The following is a 20,309-nucleotide window of genomic DNA, read 5'->3' as shown; positions in this document are numbered from 1 at the left end:
GAGCTCGGCGCTGGGGCCCCAGAGAGTGTGTGTGGGTGTGTCTTTCGCTTCCGCTTTTTTTGAGTCGCCTTTGAAAAGCTCTGAAGATAATAACCCAAACCTTTAAAAGCAGGGAATAAAAAAACCCCTATTATGCCACCATCTTGGATGAAGGCAAGCGGCACCCTGCCCTCACCCAAGATGGCCGCCGCCCTGAGGGGGCGGGCGCCGCGGCCTCTGTCGGGAGCGGGGGCCGCCGGGACGGCGGGGGTGTGTCGCTGGCGGCGTGAGGCGGCCGCGGCTCCGCCCCGGGCTATATGAGGCGGCGGCGGCGGCAGCAGCAGGGAGGGCGGTGAGCGGCTGGTCGTGTCTGGGTGACATGGCTTTGCTCCGGGAGGACGCGCAGAACAAGGTGAGGGCGGCGGCCCGGTTCCGTCTGAGGCGGGCTGTGGGGGTGCGGCTGCGCTCGGCCCCATGCTAGCCCCGCGAGGTGTGAGGGGGCTCCCAGCCTTCTCTCCTCCCGGCAGCACCGGAGCAGTGACTGGTTTTAATTTTTGCTCGTTTTGGGGTTTGTTTTTTAAATATTAGTTTTCTTAGTCTTAGCGCTGCTTGCTCCCTGCACCCAAGGCCCTCTGAGGGTAGGTGGTCAGGGTGAGAGTGAGGTGCTGCCCCTGAGGGAAGGGGTGCCTAGAGATAGGTGAAGGGTTGTGGAAAAAGAAGAAAAACCAGAGTGGGAAGGAGGAGAAGGGAAGGGCTCTGTAGCTGCCGTAAGGTAGTGCCGGCTGTAAGCAGAGCACCCAGTTTGTGGCGGGAGCAGGGTGACAAGCGGGGCCCTGGAGCTGGGCCTGCCGCTGGGATGGAGGAGTGGGACCGGCTCGTCAGGACTCGTGGCTGGGCATTAGCAATGAAGTGCTGTAGGCACTTCTGCTAGAGGCGTTTAAACTTGCTCTTCTTCAGTGGGTCGGCTGCCTTGTGTGTCTGTGACCAGCCTTCCTGGTTGTATTAATTAGAAGGTCAGCTGTGATGCCTCTTTGCTTTAGTTGTCGCATTGGTAGCTGACTTGGTTTTCCTTTCTCTGTAGTAGCGTTGAAGTTTTAAGTACCAAGGAGGCTTCTGTTTTGTCTTTGAGGGAGCATGAGGTGTTACCTAATGTTAAGACTCAACTTCTCAGAGGAAATGCAAATTAAATGATAAAACAGGAACTTTGTGAATTAATGTGTATGTATGTAGACAGTGCTTGGAATTATTCCTCATACTGATTGAGCTGCCTAGCTTAATCTACCTAGCCTACCTGGTTTAATAACTACCCCCAACACACCTTGAGTATAAAGTGAGATACCCCTGTAACAGCCAGTGAGCTGCCGATGCAGAGAGTATGACTTCCATACTGTTACTTCTGAATGTACTTTTGCATTGTGACTACACTTAACTTGCTTGTAGGAAGATGACTTGTGTTTTAAGCTGTTAAGGGGGCTTGAGTCTTTCAGTCTGTGTTTTCTCCAGCTTTTTGGAAGATGTATATTAGCTGACTTGAGGGCTAGAAATATACCTGCCTTTAACTTTTTTAGATAACTTCCTTTCATCTGCTTCTCTTGCATATGAATTTTCTTAAAACAGTCTTGATCCTGTAGAACAGGCAAAAGTTTGTTGAACAAGTGTCTTCTAGTTACTTGCTTTGAGCTGTGACCTAGCCAGTGCCTTAACCTTTTTCTGCTGCATGTGAAACTATTAAAGTATCTGCCGTTTGAGAATACTGAGTGAAAGTCTTTATAGGCTTGCAGGACCTGCAGGTGATGGGTAAAATATCAACTGTCTTGCAGCAATTGGTAACTTTGAGTGTTTATGTGCCCTTTCTAACTTAACAGACAGGAATATTGGGGGGAGGGGAATATGTTCTGATGATGAGGGCTGGAGTAGCTGTAAACTCAATGGCCAAAGATTAACTAGCTTGTTTCAGGTAGTAGGGCTGTCTTGGGATTCCAGCAGCAGGGGGAGGATAGAAATACTCTTATCTTGTCTGTTCCTGTTTAGGTGAGGAAACAGCAACATGGAACTGGTGTGGCCAGTAGATAAAGCCTAGGACTATAAAGGAATCTTCATTAGGTATTAACCTTGAATAGGAATCATTGGTAAGTATAAACTAAAAACTGACCCTGAGGTGGTGAAGCAGGAGAGGATCAGGGTACGTAGGAAGAGGAAGGGAGGGTAGGATGAGGGTGATTGGAAGTGCAGTGGGAAGGATTGTGTAATCTATCATGGGAAGGAAAAGGCCCTTCAGAAAGTGGAGTAGTGGGAGTACCAAGCTAAGCTTGTGCAAATACCCTGGTATTTCTTAATGTCAGTGACTTGATAGTATTGTAAAGGCTCCAGTCTGCAGTTAAACTGTTCTACAGAAAAATACTGAGAGTGAGTATTGTAGCCACTCTCTCAGAACAGTCTCCACTGTCAGATACATCATAGCCTAGGACTTGCTGTTTTTACTCCCGAACAGTGGTTCTCAGAGCTGGACAGCTTCTACATATTCTAGAAAGAATGAGGGTGCATTAGATCTTGCTTATGCTTTGCAAGAAAACTGCTTCTGCATGCTACTGGGCCCAGAGCAACTAGCAACTGCTAGCAAGGTGAAGGCTACTGGATAAGGATAATGTACTGTCAAGGACATAAAGCCTCCGTGGAGCTGGCCCAGTGGTTTGCGCTGGTGACTTGGTTTCAAATCCATGGGAGGTGAAGAGAGCATGGTGAGGCTGTATTGCTGAGACTCCCTACCACCAGCTCCAGCCTTGCTGCAGGAGATGAGCAAAACATTCTTGTAGATGCTGACTATGAGTTAGGGGTTTGCTTCTGTTGCACAATTTCCATTTTAGCTGGGCACGCTTCATGTTACAGATGGTATATGGGCTAAAAGTGCTTAACTGTAGGCTGTGCTCTGCAGGCAGACTGCTGCAGCAGGGTGGATTTGGCCTGCACTGCTAAAGCTGTTACTTGACCTCTTGAGCTGGGAGCAAGGTTAGCTGGAGACACTTTTGGTTGGAATATGGGATCCTTGAAGGTTGATAGTGTCCTTCCCTCTGTAAAAAGGTGTATGACCACTTGGTTTCTGCAGAGAGGGATGCAGAGATCCCTCTGACAGGAGAGCTAAGTGATCAGGCCAGCTTATTGCACAGCCAGTGGCAACAGGTGCTCTGGCTATAGAGGCTGCCTTCTGTGTACTTGGCAAGCACTGCGCTTGGTGAGAAATGCCATTTCAGTGCAACTAAATTGAGCTGTTATTCCCTCTGTCTTTTAAGCAAAATAATTAAACCATTGCATCACTGGAGTTCTACAGTCTGAAGTCACAAATTTGGGAAGGCATTTTCTGTAGCATAAGTAGCAACATGAAGACTGGTTCAATTTTCCTGGTTATATGTAACTCAGACTACTTTAGGACTGTTTCAGCTGAATGTCTGAGAGCTAATACCAAGTCTGTCACAAAGGCTGCAAAATCAAGGCTTCACATCTACTGCATTGGATCTTTACTGCTGTAGGCATGCAGTCTACTTTCAGACATTTTTAGTATCTTGATTAAAGGGAAACTTAAGCTACTTGTGCTGAACATGACTGAAATGTAGTTCCAGCAGCTAACACCACTAATATCTGCTGGCCAGATACTCTGTAAGTCTGCTGGTTAACTCCTGGGTGTCAGAACAAGGCCCTCTGGAATTGATGACTGTACAAACTGCCAGGAAACATCATGATCTCTAAGTGCTCTCCAGAGAGCACTAAAACTGGTTTAATTAGCAAGACTACTCTGTAAAAGGTAATGGGTTCTGGGTAGTGGCAGATGTAATTACTACGCAAGTCTTGTTTGTGGCTCTTGCTTGAATGACAGCAGGGAGGTGATCAGTAAGAGAAGAGGTTTTTTATAAGGAAGCTGGCAATAAGTGGAAAGCTCTGACATGGAGCCCCCTGGAAGGGCTCCTTGCTCCTTCTGGGAGCCTGGCTATATGGAAAACCTCTGGATTGATCTGACTTTGAGAACAAATACGGATTCTTTCACTAGCAATCGGATGTTGTACACAGTTGCTTGCACTGGCAGATTCTTTAGTTAGAATGCAGAAGTAACATCGAGTCATCTAGAACTGATGCTAAAACTGCAAAGGGTGTAACTTTAAAAGCAGCAGTTAAGGCCACTCAACAGAACTAAGCAGCTTCAGTGGCTGAGGGCATTTCCTTCCACTGAATGCCTGCAAGCGTGAAGACGTTCTGCATTGGGTGAGGCCTGATCTGTCAAGCTGAAGCCTGGCTAGCTAGTGGTCATCACTGGATTGTACTTAAATGATCCAACTCTGTTTTTAACATCTCTAAGCAATAGAAAAAAGCAAGTGCTGTCAAACTGTACCTGGATTGGTTGCAGTAATGCTCTCTGCTGTCTCTTCTCTTGGTCTTCCAGATCAGTTGATTATCATAGCATCCTAATTGGTGCCATAATATCTATTTTTAGTCTTCTGGTCCTGATGCCTAGAAACAATCAATATAATGACTGTGTGTTATTGTGGAGGGCTCTGCTTGATGTCTTGTTCTAATTTCCAGGTCAGAGAGTTGTGGTGGACGGTATCTTTACTGAACAGGGAGAAGTTTTTCTTGAATCTTCAGGAAGCTCTGGGGATTCCAATACAAGGAAGGCATCAAAGAAGCTGTAACAATTGCTGTAGTCATTGCAAACCAGAAGCCTCTAAGCTGTTTCTGAGAAAGGGAAATGAGAGGTGAAAGTGGGGCACTGCTGCATTTGGATGAGTGTTTCAGTTTGCAGCCCAACCCAGCTGTTTCCCACTGTGCTGCTCCAGGAGTCACCATCCTCTGTACTTTAGTCATGTGCTGCAAGTAAGGAATAATCTCTTACCAGCTGCTGAGCTTGGATTATATCCCCTTGAAGCTGTGGGGTGACAGACTGGTTTCTGGTAACTGGGATGGGGAAACTTCAGTTCTCTTGCCCTCTGCCTGGAGTGCAGGGAAGAAGCAATGATGTCCTAGCAGAGAAATGCCTCCAGATGTGAAGGAGCTGCCAGACATGGCAGGCTAGAGAGCTAAGATGGAGTGATTTCCTGGGAAGGCCTTGGGTTGGGTGACTGCTGTGATAAAGGAACAAGCCTGGGGCCTGGAGATGAAGGTTTAGTTCCTTTGCTCTGCACAGCCTTCATGTGACCATAAGCAAATTGTTCCTCATTCCTGCCTGTAGGATGGGTGTAGGAGGGTGGGTGGAATGGAAGGTCCTGAATGATGAGCTGCTAATGCTGCAAGACCAGGTGCTTGTATTGATCAAGGGTTGGTGTGGAACATATCCTTTAGGTGCTCACTGGGTTAATGCTTTACAGAGCTGTGGTAACAGGAGAGGGGCTTTCTGCTTCCAGTTCAGTGGAGAAATGCTGCTCCAGCATTTTCTGTAGGGGGGGAAAAAAAGCACTCAGTTCTTCTGAAGTCAGACAGTGTGAATGCTCTCTTTGTAGTCTGAGCCTTGCTGCCATGATTGTGTAATCTTAAAGGTCTCTGGCCTGGAGTTAGGAGCCCACAGTGACCTTCACAGGATTAGAGCAGACCGGTGGTTTTATAAGCCTCTGTTTCATATGGCTTCAGGTCCTTCACTGAAGACCAGACTCCATAAGGGTAGAGGTGATAATCCTGTGCTGTCTTCAAACAGTGATATACTTGATGTTTGAGCCTGCGGTGGCCTTTAAGTATAGGCTGGGTCATGTACATTTACAGCAGATGTTTAGGGTAGGAGAGGTACAAGACTTTTAGCAAGGAGCTTCCTGTAGTCCTGAGGGGCAGAATCCCACCAGTGTATATAGGGGTATTCTTGGCTCTTGTCCTGTTTCTGGGCTGGTCTCACACTTCAGGCCTCATGTGTAGTACATACTGCTCTGGAGTGCACAGCTGAGCACTGCTGCTGACTCCCAGTTGCTTCTGCTTACAGAAGGCCCTGCTGGGGCAATAAGCTGTCCTGCAGTAGCATTCCTGGAGACTGAAGCTGTAGGTTACATGTTCTTGCCTAATTGCTTCTGCAGTTTATGGTGCTAGTGCAGGGGAGAAATGCCTGTGAGTGAACTGCTTTAATCTGACAAAGCAATACCATCTTGTGTCCATACCTGCCCATCTCTTGTGCAGACAACTACTAGGCATGGAGGGGTGTGTGGAGAGCATCTAATCATGGGTTACTTTCTCCACCAGACTTAATAAGAAAGTTCACAAATTCAGGACTGGCTGATTTGTGTAATCCTTTCCTTAGTTTAGCTGAGAGGAAGCGGTTTCCTTTGGCTTATCATGCTTTCCAGACTCAGCAGTTCATATTGTTAGCACTGCTGATCCTGTTTGGACAGCAAAGATAAGTAAGCAGGATGCAAAACACTGGGGTCTGCATCTCACTGCTTTGGCTGCTAGTGTTATCTGACTGGAAAACACTGACCAACTTGCCTTTCATTCAGTTGGCAACAGACAGTGAGCTGTGCTCCTGGTGAAACCAGTTTCTGAATGGTGGCCTTCTAAGTATCCTTCCTCCAGTGCTTGAATGGAGCAGCTTCTGCCCAAACCAGTGTCAGTGACCTCTGGGCCATGCACCTGTGTGCTGTTTGGTCTGTGCCTTCCTGAGCAACTACCAGAATTGCATGCCTGTAGGGGAATACAATAATCTGTCCCATGGGGTGACTGGAGATAGGTGACTGTGCTGTTGGAGTCCCACCACATGCATTTGAATGTGAGCAGTGCTGGGACTGCTAGGAACTGTGTTCCAGGGCATGCCCTGTAAGCTCAACATCCTTGCTGGTTGCCAAGGCAATACTCAGCATGGGGTAAAAGCCTTCTGTCCTATAGAAGTCAGAATGGGAGGCTCATTCTGCTGCATATGAGGTCTTTCTATAGTCATAAGGCTTAAAAAGCTGTATCTCTTACCTGTCTCCTCCTAGCTCTAGCTGACAGCCAGTATGCAGCAGATAGACATCTTCTTAGCATGGCTGGAAGGAGGAGGGTGCAGTGACTGGGGTGTCCCTCACTTACACATGAGACAGATCATAGATGACAGCAGTAACCATCAGTGGTAGCAGGAGTCTAGGCAGGGACAGGCCATGTAGAGGCAAATGCATCCTAACCTGACAGCTGGGTCCTCTGCAGGCATCCAGGGAGAGACTTGTCTACCAGATCCAGACTGCAGCACACAGATGGCCAGACTAGGCAGAGGGAGTTTCCAAAGCTTTTGGAAGCAAAGTTTCACCTTATAAAGGGCAACCTCTCAACAGTTCTTAGGCAGCTTTTATGGAAGCTTAAGGCAGCATTCAAGCAATCTGTGATATGACAGGATTGCTCAGATGCTGTCTGGCACTGTTTGCTTGTGGGCTTTGGTGCTGAAAGTTGTTGTGCTTAGCAGGTGGTGGGGGCAAGCTCCTGGCTGGTGGGGTCTGTGCACTAGTATGCTGCAAGGCAGTGAAATAATACCAGTCATGGCCCAGTTCTCTAGCTTGCTTTCCTGGGAAGGTATTCACAATTATCTCTAAAGGATAACCTTGGGATTCAGCCTGGCTCTGACAATCACTCTTCAGCAAACTTCCTGTGTTGTGACCTTGATCTCTGGCAGTTTCTCCCTCTTGCAGAAAACAAAAATGATTTGTTAGGCTGCAGCACTGAAGGGAGGGCCTCTCAGAAGATGGGTTTCATAGCACAGGAACCACCATAATGTGATAGGCTAAGGTTCCTGCGTGCTTCTAGAAAACAGATGACTGAACCTGGTGATCACTAGTGTCTAATAGCTTTTGAAAGTCTATTCCTTGGTGTATAAGTATGTGGTTCTACTAGATGTAAGAACTGGATGTGTGCATTAATCTTGGTAATCTGTGCTGGATATGCCTAAACTTTTTTGCTTGCTTCTGAGGTCACATAGGGAAAGCCATTTGCCTTCAATGGCTGGGTACAAGCAGTGAAGTATGACTTGATAAAGGGAGTTCATATTGTAGACCAGAGGGAGAAATGGGTTGGTGGCTATGCTGAATCTTACCACTTACGAGTGCAGCCTGGCTGCCTCCCTGGCTTCCCAGAACAGGGTGGCATGCTGGGCATCAAGGCCTTGTCTGCTCAGAGTCAGAAAGCTCTGTCGTAAGGAATTTCAGTAGGACATGACTTGAGGATGTTAGTGGTATGTAACCTAGAGCATCTTCAACAGAAGGCTATTCCACTGCTGTAGGAAAGTTTAAGTACAGTTGAAATTACATTCTTGGTGTAAGCTGTCGGAATGAAGAAATAAATCCCCAAAGGAAGATGCTGGTTCTGTTTAAGGCCTGTCCGAAGCACTGGGAAGGCAAGTCTGGCCTTTATTGAACCTGGTAGCTCTGACGTGCCTCACATAGCATGCTCAGAAACAGCTTCCCAGGTGCTCTGAGTGGAGACATAGCATTAAAATGTTGCCAGACACAAAGCTTTGTCTAGAACGGGTAAGACAAAACCTGAATTTGGGAGGGGAAGAGACTTGCAGTTACCAGCAATAAATAGTTTTTTGTAAAGCAAAGTTCGGATACCTTTTGAGGCTAGTTCTTGTACAAGCTTAATTGGGCTTTCTTTAACAGCGAATGTGCGTTCTGGCCGCAATGCATAACATGATGCTGGGTATCCTGAAAATAAGATGAAACAGATGCAGTGATAGTGCCACAGTTCCAGAAACAGGACCAAAACCCAAGAACAAGCATCTGGCTCTTAGACTTTATGGCAGCCTAAAGAGGTTTTGTGCCCCACTTCTCCCCAAGATCAGAGAGAATGTAGCCTCTGCAGCGGTCAGAACAGCTACTGGAACATGTGTGGCAGTTCTGGGAGATCAGAATGGCAGTGGTGACCAATCTGGCCTGGTGAGGAAGCATCAGGCTCTTACCTATGGCTTGCTATTTGTAATAGATAAAAGCACTTCATTCTTGCCTTGGATTAAAGCAGCTCTCTGATCTAGGGGTGAGGAAACAAATCACAAGACTAGGGTTTTAAGAGCTGTTCTGCCACATAGTGTGGAGGCACAGGATAATGAAGAGAACTATTAGGATTGTTGCCATCTTCTGAATGGCATAATAGGCTTTGGCTTGATGTGCTCCAAGTAAACAAGCTCAAAAAGCACTGGAAGGAGGATGCTTCTTTTGAGAAGAAGTCCCAAATACCTCTCATGTGAACTCTTAACAGTTGGTTCTTCAGACATCAAGCTAACAAGCCTTTTTCCTTTCCTGTGTTTGGAAGGGAAGGCTTGTCACAGTGATGGGCGGGTATTGTCAAGGCTGTCATGGTTGTCTGTGTGCGCTGTTCCTGGAGGCAGCAATTTGGTGCAGTGTGGTTCTTCTTGACAGCTGATGACCAGTTTGGCTTCACTAAAACTACTTGATGCTTGACCAAGGCTTACACTATGAATTCTGTTGCAGATGAGGTCTGTATCTGTAGATCTGAATGTTGATCCTTCTCTCCAAATTGATATACCTGATGCCCTAAGTGAAAAGGACAGAGTGAAGTTCACTGTGCATACCAAGGTAAGATCATGGGGTAGAAAGAGGTCTTCATAAATGTTATGTAAGTAGTCTGTGTATTTGCAATACACATACCTGTAAAGATGGACTTGGCAATTGAGGAAACAACTAGATAGAGGTTTTCCATTTAAAGATGGCCTGAGGGTGTATATATGCAGAAACTTCAGAACACCCTCTAAATAGAGACAAGGTAGCTGATACACTAGATTGGCTTTGTTAAGGAATGCTTGACACCAGAAGGCTGGGGGGTAGGGGTGGGGAAACCAACTACTGTGAAACTTCACCAAAAAAATAAACTGCATTAATGCTGTTGCACAACAGTGCCTTTTTTTTTTTTAAATAGTAGTAAGACTCTCAAATGAGTGCCAGCTCAGCTAAAAGGGAGTAGGCGAGGCTCTTACTAGGCAAAATAGCTTCCTTTGGAAATGGACAGAACTGTTTCTAAAAGCACTAATTTACAAAACAGTAGGGCTTCTATATCTTCTCTTCCAGACTACACTGCCAGCTTTTCAGAGCCCAGAGTTTTCAGTTACAAGGCAGCATGAAGACTTTGTGTGGCTGCATGATACACTCACTGAAACTGAAGAGTATGCAGGACTCATTGTAAGTACTTTCTAAAGTATTTCTAAATGAAAGACTGTGGTGATTTAAAGTGCATACTAGTAAGGCCGTGAAGTCTGCTTTACCAATGTTACTAGTGTTTCATGGCTCAGGTATTCCCTGTGCTTACTTCTGCCTTAATTCCCAAACAACTCGAGTGGTATGGCTCTATGTTAACTTTTCATATAGCTTGGAGCAGCAAAAAAGCTTGATGCTCTGAGAGTCCCTGATATCTGCCTGAAGATGACACAGTGAAATACTCTATTAAATATAGTCTCTCTCCTATCGTGATTCTTTAGGAGGCCATGTGGGCCACAGAAGATGGCTGGCTATGGGGTGGGTTACAGAGGCTGTTCCTTTTGGTTGGTTTCCCTCCTGGGGCAGGGGTAGCACAGAGCTGGGAGGGCAAGTGGGGACCTACACATCAACATGCCTCTAGAATTCCTGGGTGCAGAGCCTTGCTGGCTTGCCATGACCAGGCAAAAGGGCCTCCTTCCAGAGAAGGCTGGTAATTTTGGAAAACTTTATTTGCTAGCATCTATCACTAACCCATTCCTTGGCTAGATACCTCCAGCACCTTCAAAGCCTGACTTTGATGGTCCCAGAGAGAAGATGCAGAAGCTAGGGGAAGGAGAAGTGTCTATGACAAAAGAAGAGTTTGCCAAAATGAAGCAAGAGCTAGAAGCGTAAGTAGAACGAGTCTACTGCCAAAAGCTGCACTTAAAGAAGCCTCCTGGAAAAGCAGCTTATTTGGTGATAACTGATCTTGAGTGTGACTGTCTTGTGAAGGGTGTCTGTTGCTGCATAATCTTTAAAATCCTGAAGCTGGGGAGTTGCCAAGTTTCTCTCAAACTGGAGAACTTCCTAGCTAAAGAGATTGAAAATGGCTTCTCTATCACTAGCTAGCTATTTCAGAAGCATGCGGTTGGATATTTTCACTGGATAAACTTAAAGCAATTCTTTGTATATTGAAGAAGACAGTATAAGAGAGGATTTCAGTCTGTTCTTTCCTTTCAGTGAATACCTTGCCGTCTTCAAGAAGACTGTGTCATCACATGAAATCTTCCTTCAGCGGATTTCTTCTCATCCTGTGCTCAGCAAAGATCGCAATTTTCATGTTTTCTTGGAGTATGATCAGGATGTAAGACACTTTCTTTTCTTCTTTCTGAGTGAGGCAAGGTGTTAGGAGCGCTGTCACTTTTTCTGGGCACAGTCAGAATGTTATGTAAGTCTACGTGCAGCATCAGCAAGCAGGTATTGACAATAGTTCTGTGAGATGATTAAAGGATGAAAGCCTGACTTTTAGACCTTTTTCTGCTATAAATATCATAGTGTTTCTTAGACCTAGTCAAGTTGGTTAGGAAGCCAAGTTTGTCTTTATCTTAAGAAGTAGTATGGTTCAGGTGTACCTGTGCTGTGTGTTGCATGGTCCTAAAATGGAAGAATGGAAGTGTATTAAAGTTAGTACTGTGTCTGTTTTGTCACACCTAATTATGAGTGGTAGATCCAAGATATATAAGGAGAAACTGAGCTGTTTTGGGGAATAGGAAAAATCCGTGGCACAGAAGAGTTGAACAAATTGTAGTCAAGCCATTTGTTACATGAGCCATCTTTATACAGATTATACAGGTATTATGGAGAGCTGGAAATCAGCCTGCTCTGTCATATGCTAGACATAAATAATGCTACTGCACTGCAAGTGTCAAATTAGTCACTTTTTTACCCCCTTGGGATAACTTTAAAGCTGTCTTGGCCTCTCTGTTGCAGTTGAGTGTTCGGAGGAAAAATACAAAAGAGATGTTTGGTGGCTTTTTAAAAAGTGTGGTAAAGAGTGCTGATGAAGTCCTCTTCTCTGGAGTCAAGGTAAGGTAGTTGGTTTACTTACCTACCTTAATCTTGATTTCTTTTTTTTTCTTGCTTCCTGTTTCAGGGAAGTTAGTTATGTCTGTTTCAGGCTTGATGTGCATGAGACTCAGTAATACTAACCTTCCTTGTTACTGCTGTCCCAAGTTGGGTGGAGTAGTCTATATTAATTTTGACTTCTGTAGAAATAATAGATTGAGGGTATAGGCTGTTAAAAATGTAAGTGTATACTTAAAGTTTCTGGTGGATGCAGAAGAGCTGCCTTAACACCTGATACTGGTGGTGAGGAAGGAATTACACCCTCAGCAGATGTGCTTGTGGCTTTTGTCTACTTCAGAGCTCTGAACAGACGTGAGTTATGCGTTTCTGCTTGCATTAGACAAGATCAAATACCAAAGACTCCTGTAACTGGTCCAGCTTCAGCTTTTCTGTCATGTTGCTGTGATAGCTCTTTCTAATAGACTTGCTGTCCTAAACACAATGTCGTGAAACATTACAGTACATACAATGTTTGGTGTGGATGTGAAGCAAGTTTATAAACTGCTTACTGCTTAGCGGCTGTGTTGCAGCAGGCCTGGGAAATAAAATTCCAACAGTGGTAGCCCTGAGGGCTGTCTGATACCAACTTACTGGCTGCTTCAGGCAACCTGCAACGTTGAATAGTTGTGTCAAGTCCATCTTCACTTAATCATGAAAAAGAAACTTGCCAAATGGCTTGGTTTGTCAAAATCTTGGCTCAGGATCTTGTCTTGAACTCTGTTCTTCAGTAAAGATTGATGGGCATAATGCTTAGGTGGCTATGGTCGTTTCTTTGGTTCTTCCCAAAAAAGGGAAGAGCTTGTATTCTGCAGTAACATAACTGACTTACCAGGTCATACTCTCTTTCAGGAAGTAGAAGACTTTTTTGAGCAAGAGAAGACTTTTCTTGTGAACTACTACAACAGAATCAAGGATGCATGTGCAAAAGCAGATAAGATGACAAGATCTCACAAAAGTGAATCTTTTCAAAGTCCTTTCTAAAGACCTTGCAGTCTTGCTGATTTCAGCCTGAAAACCTTGTCTTGTTCTTGCAGATGTTGCAGATGACTATATTTATACTTCAGCTTGCTTGAACAGTCTGGCATTAGAAGAACCTACAGTTATCAAAAAGTAAGCAATTCTAACTGTTCATAAACATACCCTGAGTCTGGGAATATCAAGTTCCTTCTGTAAAATCCAGGGGATTGAGTCATAGCTGTCTAAGTTTCTTGAATTGCAGGCAAGTGACATTGAAACTTTCTTTCCTCTGATGCTCCTGGTGCAGCAGACCCGAAACTATCAATTGCATCTGACTCTTAACTAGACGATATTTTGCTAGTTTAGCACTAGAGCTGAACTGTGCTGCTTATCAAAGCTCTTTCTAAACAGAAGTCTCCTTGAATTTTTTCAGGTCACAAACTACTGGAGAATATGGAAGAAAGGGATTATGCATCTGTGTCCTAATGTGCTGTTAATACAGCAAATACAGCCACAGCTTACACCAGGACTGTAGTAGCTTCTGGACCTCTGAAGTTCCAGAATACTAGCATTTCTTTTAAGCTATGGAAACCTAGTCACTTCTGAAGTGAATTCTTCCACATCTCAACTTTGTTATCAATTTACCAAAACCCTGTTAAAACAGAGTATATAGCTGAATAAGCAAGGCAGTTCATTCCTCTTGAAGAGTAGCAGCAGGGAAATTCTCCACAAGACCTCTATGCTCTAGAGATCAGTCTTGTTACTTTAAATGGTGTCTAGCTGCTCAACTGTACTAGTCTTATTAGGCTGGAATCCAGCACCTCTTGCATCGAACCTTTTGTCCAGGTGTCTGTCTAAACCTGAGTTCTTTTCAAGCCCTTGCCTGGGTCTGTAGGCAGGAGTAAACTCCAGCCTTCAGCTTCTTGGTTTCCTGCCAATTGATCCCAGCATTTATCAGACTAAGAAATATCTAAAACTTATTTATGCATTTTCTTCCCCCTCCCAGGTACTTGTTGAAAGTTGCTGAGCTTTTTGAGAAACTCAGGGTAAGAGAAGCTTGGAGGGCGGGGGAAGAATCTCTGAATCTGGATGTTGCTGTTTCCTGTTACATACCAGCTATCTGATCTCTTCTGCAGAAGGTAGAGAGTAGAGTTTCATCTGATGAAGACTTAAAGCTCTCTGAACTATTGAGATACTACATGCTCAATATAGAAGCTGCTAAGGTGAGAACAGTTTTCTTTTTGAAGCTTAGTTTTATTATGGGCATCATGACTCACTCATGGTATTCTTTGTGCTTTAAGAAGACAGGAAGATGGACCCTTGTTTTGCCTGAAAAACCTGGTACTCCTAAACCACAGCGGAATATAGAAACTACATATTGGCTAGCTGCAGTCCAGCCCACTTACAGAAGGGCTGTTTAAGATCTCTGACCAGTCTTTTTTTTGGCATGTGGAGAGGAACTCTATAAATTTCTGTAAGTCAGAGCAAACTGCATTCAAATCTGCAGCAGCATTCTAACCCTTTCCCTGCCTGAGTACTCATGACTTGTCAGTAAAACCAGTGATTACTAATTAAAAATCCTGAAGTAAATCCCACGACTAAAGTACTTTATCATGAATATGCAGTAATATGTGAAGGCTGTTGGAGTCTGGACGTTCAGGAGAGGTTTGGTAGATGATGTAACTGCAAAAGCCTTGCCAGCAACTCTTTTCTAATCAATATTTGACTTGGCAAGGGGGTGACTATGCTGATAAATGGTATCTAGGTATAACCTGATGGGCCTCTTCATCTAGTGTCATACCTCTAATGTCCTGTGACTGGGAATGTTCACTACAGGCTCCCTCTGCATGGTGTACTGCTATTTAGATATCAAGACTATACTGTTGCTTGGTTAAAAAGGAATTGGTGCTGAGACCTGTACTGCTTCTCATGTTTAGGTTAGTATAGTGCTTCAATCAAACTGTCAGATCTCCAACAAAATAGATAGTATATCCCTTACTGGAAGTAGACAGAGGGAATTCAGGAAGTGCTATTCCCCCTTAGTGGAGAGGCCCCCCTCACAGAAGGATAAAGCTACTTTAAGGGAAGAAGTGATGCCTAGAGTAGCTCTTGGACTACGGCACAAGTGACTGTCCTGAAAACTTGACACTGCACAGATGAAAGACTCCTATTGCTATGCAAAGAGCATAGCCAGTTCTAATAGCATGTTGGAAGAAGCAGAATCTGGTGCTGACAGAAGTGAAACCTCCTGCTGCTAAGGTCGTTTTACCGTCAGTTTGGGAAGTAGTCCTCTTAAGGCTTTGATGCCCTATTGCTGTCTGCTTTCAGGATCTTCTGTACAGACGTACAAGGGCTCTTGTCGACTATGAAAACTCGAATAAAGCTTTAGATAAAGCCAGACTAAAGAGCAAGGACGTCAGGCTGGCTGAGGCACATCAACAGGATTGTTGTCAGAAGTTTGAAAAGATTTCAGAATCTGCAAAACAAGGTAAAACAGGCTTTGCTGTATTTATACTGAAGGGAGATCTTAATTCAGTCCAGGTCTCCATCTGACCTTCAACTACTAAAGGCTTCTGAACACTGAAACAAGTAGTCTGGACATCCCAAGGCCACCATAGGTGCCTGTAAAATGAATGCAGCTAAATATTTTTAAGAATGATTGTCTGAATCAGAAGCCCAAGTAGTTACTTTCAGGTGGATGCTGAGGACAAGAGTTCAGTCTGGAAAGCAAATACTAGGGCTTACAATTAAGGTTGGTCTAGTACTAATATTGCTCTGCTTATCTCAATTAGAACTGCACAAACAGGCGTTTGCTCTGTCCCAGTACAGCTGAGTGACTCATACAGAGTTTCAAGCACTGGTTCTTAGTAGATGGCTTTGGAAAATGTAAAACAGAGGAAACATGCTTTCATGGTACACATGCTACTCCTTTAATGTTCTTGGTTTTTAAATGTTCTGTGTTCTTGCAGAGCTTGTGTGGCTTCTGTTTTACTCCAGTTGTCTTCCTACATAATATTTGTCTTAGACAAGCTGTCTGTTTCCTTGCCAGGATGTCAGTGTCATGTGACGAATGCATCTCTGGCTAGAAACAGCAGGACTAACTCTTGAACCTTTTTGTGGTCAAATACTGTAACTGGAGCTGTACAACAGAATTCATGAAACATAAGGGGCATTACTGAAACTTCAGTCACACTTTGTATGTCAGTTTTATCTTTGTTCTTTCTTCCCTGTAGAACTGATGAGCTTCAAACAGAAGAGAATAGCAGCATTCCGCAAAAACCTAATTGAAATGGCAGAACTGGAAATAAAACATGCGAAGGTGTGTTCTTTTTGGAATTTAACGGGCATAGCTTGAGAGAAGTGAGTACTGTGTTAACTTAGAGGACTTTCTCGGTTCCATTTAAAACTAGGAAGTGTAAAATAGAACAGCTAGTCTCTTCAGCTGAGATCTGAAATGGGGAAGGAAAGGGGGGAAAAAAGTTGTAGGTGTAGTGCATACAAAGAACAAATGACAGTAGTCTTACCTGTCCCACGCAGAAAGTCTGTTCTCAACTTGTCACTCCTAGGACACCAACCTATTGCACTGCAAGCGAGAAGTCTTAATTTTGTAGGTAATACACAACAGCTCACCTTCCCATCAGGCAGCTAATCTGTGGGGTTTGACCCTTCCTGCATCTAGAGGCAGCTGCTGCTTCAAGTGTTCCTGTGTGCTGTGAGAGAACATCCTGCAGCTTGTGATCTCGCTTGCTTTGTCAGTGAAGGGGGAAGCTGGCTTTGTAGCAACCTCTGCCAAGCTTTACTGAGCAGGCTTGAAGTAGGCTGTGGAGACCACACCATGTACTGCCAGCTTAACCCAGGAAAGAGTACACAGGTTACAGGGTCTGTTAATTTAATGTAGAGAACAAAGCAGGAAGACTCGGGAAGAGGTAACTGCATCCTCAGCTTCTTTTGAAGAAGGAAAGTCTAATTTCCTATTCCCTGAGAGTCCTGGACTTCATTACAGGTAGCTTCTTCAGTGCTGAGCTTGAATGTGACATGAGAGGCTTGACAATGCTGCTCAGTTTGGCCCACTTATAAAACTTACTACTCTTGCCCCTCTTTTCCCACAAACCGAGTCATGGTTGCAGGCCTGCAAGAAGCGGCAGATTGCAGACTGTATGATCTGATTTTGATGCTTTACTGCTGAATGCTTGTCTCTGCAGTATAAGCTCTTAGCATTGTCACAGCCTACAAAATCCTGGGATGGACCTACTATTTTAGAAGTGACTTCACTGTGGAAGGCAGGATTTAAATTATCAGTCATACTCATCTGAAACTAACTCTCTTCCTTTCCAGAACAATGTGTCTCTCCTGCAAAGCTGTATTGACTTGTTCAAGAACTAAGGCGCCTTATTCTGAAAATGTGAAAAAAGCATCAATTGCACTCAATGGCCAGGGGCAACTTATTGGCTTGACTTCATTAGCTTAAAATAAATATTGTCACTGAGATTGTTTGACTAATACTTAAATATGTTGATAGTGATACATTGACTTTCTTGGTATAAATGAGAGCCAAATTGTGTATGAATTGTCTGGATGTAGCTAACATCCTGTTGGCTGATAACTCAAAATGAGTCAAATGGAAGAAATCAATTTGCTGTTGACTGACTTCATCTAGCAGAAAATGTTTTCTGAGAAGAACTCCTTTTTTGCGGGATCATAAAGTAATCTGTCTCTTCATAGCCCTGATATATTTAAAGCTTGCAAGTGGGAGTGACTTATATAAATGTAGTAATTTTATAAAGTAAATATCTTAACATTCCACTTCCCAGACAGATTTCTACTACAATATATTTTGAATTTCTATAACTACATTCAGTATTTGTACACTTGGGCAATACAGCAAATAAAGATGTCTGATACAACAAGCTGTTGTTGTATGGCAAGACTTTGTGTGATGTCAAATGCCCAACGGAGGTTTCAGGCACAGAACTATCACAAATTACTTATTACCAGGAGCTCTTCATTCAGAGCACTAGAGATAGGAATTTGACTCAGTAGGATTGTTCTTGGACTGGGTGTTGACATGAAATGTGGGGATTTTGGGTCATGTTGTTTGAACAGCTCTCAAACTTTTACTTCCTATATGCTGCACACAGAGGAAACCAAGCCTTTCAAAATCACTGATATGTATAGATGGCTTGGACTCCTTCAGACTGCCTTACAGTGCATCATATTTTGTCAATCCTTACACCTCCTGCTAGCAACAAGAGGCTGTTTAAAACTTCAGGGCTTCTGGAAGCATAGTCCTAGTCAGTCTTCTGTAAGATAAACCTCTTTAAACTTAGTAACTCGGCCTATAGGTTGGCTCTACAGGTTGGCTATCATTTGACTTATCTGGATATAGGTCAGTGAGCCATACCCTTTTAAAGGCAGCTTTCTGAGTGAGATGAGTATCTGAGCCTTGCTTAATTTCTTGTGACTAAACTTCTAATCATGCTCAAAGTAGGCTATGTGGCTATGCTCTGGGCAGATGGCCTGAAGCAGCTTCAACCAGAGAAGCTCTGAGAATGGGCGGCTCAGTGGCAGTATTTAAGGATTGTTCAATAGTTTACTTTTCTGTGACCTACTGCTTTTTCTTTTTGGTACCCTGTGAAAACTGAGCAGCTCTTATAGACCATACAATCCTGCAGCAGTCTCACTGAAAAATGTCTGAATTCTGTCTCCTTTTACCTTTGTTTGATAGGAACAGTTTCAATTTGTGGTTGATTAAGGCTTCTGGAGTTCATGCTCAGCTTCAGCCCAAATAGCTCAGTTCTAGCAGCAGCTACATAAGTATAGTGCTTGTGGATATGTAGCCCCTATATAGAAGAGAGCTGATAGGTGGCAGTGATTCTACCTATGACGGATGTCACATAAGCTCCTAGCCATTTGTCCTGGGGCAACTAGTGGTCCTGAGCTGGACAACTCATGCAGGCAAAACTTTGGGTTTTCCTAAAAAGGCACATTGTGCCTCTTGCCCTTGCTGCTGGTTGCTTCATCCTAGGCTTTGCTGGTATGCCAGCTGTGCCAGGATGAGCTGCTAGTGTGCTGTGGCACTCAGAAGCCATGGTTGCTTCATGCCCTTTTGCACCTATTGCCTAGGGCATAGGAGAAGTAGCATCTTGCTTATGCTGTTTTACAGTAAAAATTAGTTATATGCTGGGTCTTTCTGAACATTGCTCCAGTAGCTGAGTGGTCTTTGAATCAAAGTCAGTAGCAAGAACAGCCTACCAAACTGCCTTTAGTCTGAGTCTGAAGAAGTTGAGCTATGGCTGTGTTTACCCTAAACTACTTCAACTCGGTTCAAAAGCCTTTGTTTCCCCCAGAGAAAGGCTGCAGCTAGTATTAACATGACAAACAACACTTTATGTCCCTACTCCAGAAGCAGTCTAGACTATTGTGAGCTTCATGCACTGCCAGTAACTGTTTGAAGCTAAGTGAGACACCCTTTTAAAAAAGTATTCTATTAGAGCCTTTTCAGGACATGTTTGCTCTAGTGTGGTTTGCACTCTAAATTCTTGACATAGCTTGACTTGGATTAAAGTATTAATCTGATCAGATTAAAAGTATGTAAAAGACTTTAAGTGGATGTAATTATGGCTTTATACTGATGTTGTAGTTATTGTAGTTAATTTACAATAACTGCAAGAAACGGTAGCTATAAAGTAGTCTCTCAATAACAGTGTTGCTCTGAAGGAAGCTGTTTTGTGTCAGCTATGCCGGTAGAGTGCATTGCAGTCAGCTTCAATGTCTGAACCGTGTTGACTTGGAAAATACTAGTTAAAGCAGAGATCACGTTCCTGGAGGCCAGTGGGTGGCAGTCTGGGACAGCTGCTGGTAACAAATAGCACAATGTTTACCCTCAGACTTGGTTGTAATGAAGTACTGGAAAGGCTGCTGCATACCCCAGTTTCTTACCTGGCAGTTGGACATATGTTGATACATAAGAGAAATTAGCTGCATATGTAGGCAGTCTGCTCATAAGGAAGGATGGAAATCTTTAATATGGCTGGACCTGAGTTTCCTTGTAGCAGGGCCTTGAATAAAGCCTTAGCAGAACAAAGATCAGCACAGGCAAGTCAGTGTGATAAGGCAGGTTATCATCCCTATGAAAGTAAGTTTTTAGAAATACTGCTGAGAGTTAATTTAAAAGGCTGGTTGGGAGGAATGAGAACAGGGTTTCATAGATGTCCCAAGCCAGGATTGACTCTAGTATACACTTACTGGTCACATCTGTAAAGCAGTTTACCTTTACAATGTTGCTCTGGTTTATGGGTTGCAAATTGGCTTTTGAGAACAGGCACAAGCCTCACTGCTGTGATGGTAGCTGATGCAAAG

At 44.0% G+C, this 20,309-nt stretch overlaps 1 protein-coding gene across 2 annotated transcripts; it reads left to right on the top strand.

Annotated features, from left to right (window-relative positions):
• Positions 1 to 271: 271 nt before the first annotated feature.
• Positions 272 to 17,857, top strand: SNX5 (sorting nexin 5). 2 transcript variants are annotated; one of them, XM_074817603.1, is made up of 14 exons: positions 313 to 391; positions 2,011 to 2,108; positions 9,390 to 9,494; positions 9,984 to 10,094; positions 10,656 to 10,777; positions 11,109 to 11,232; positions 11,859 to 11,954; positions 12,843 to 12,948; positions 13,028 to 13,103; positions 13,957 to 13,996; positions 14,087 to 14,173; positions 15,279 to 15,438; positions 16,184 to 16,269; positions 17,286 to 17,857. In XM_074817603.1, the coding sequence occupies exons 3-14, from the start codon at positions 9,390 to 9,392 to the stop codon at positions 17,331 to 17,333; spliced, it is 1,161 nt and encodes a 386-aa protein (XP_074673704.1). In that variant the 5' UTR covers positions 313 to 391; positions 2,011 to 2,108; the 3' UTR covers positions 17,334 to 17,857. The 2 variants fall into 2 exon arrangements, with proteins under 2 accessions (XP_074673703.1, XP_074673704.1); XM_074817602.1 differs by lacking the exon at positions 2,011 to 2,108 and having other exon boundaries at positions 272 to 391.
• The last annotated feature ends 2,452 nt before the right edge of the window (positions 17,858 to 20,309 follow it).

The sequence above is a fragment of the Strix aluco genome, chromosome 3 (assembly GCF_031877795.1).
Source record: "Strix aluco isolate bStrAlu1 chromosome 3, bStrAlu1.hap1, whole genome shotgun sequence".
Lineage (NCBI taxonomy): Eukaryota > Metazoa > Chordata > Aves > Strigiformes > Strigidae > Strix > Strix aluco.
The sequence above is the reverse complement of the archived record's forward strand: the minus strand, read 5'-3'. Positions and strand labels throughout refer to the sequence as shown.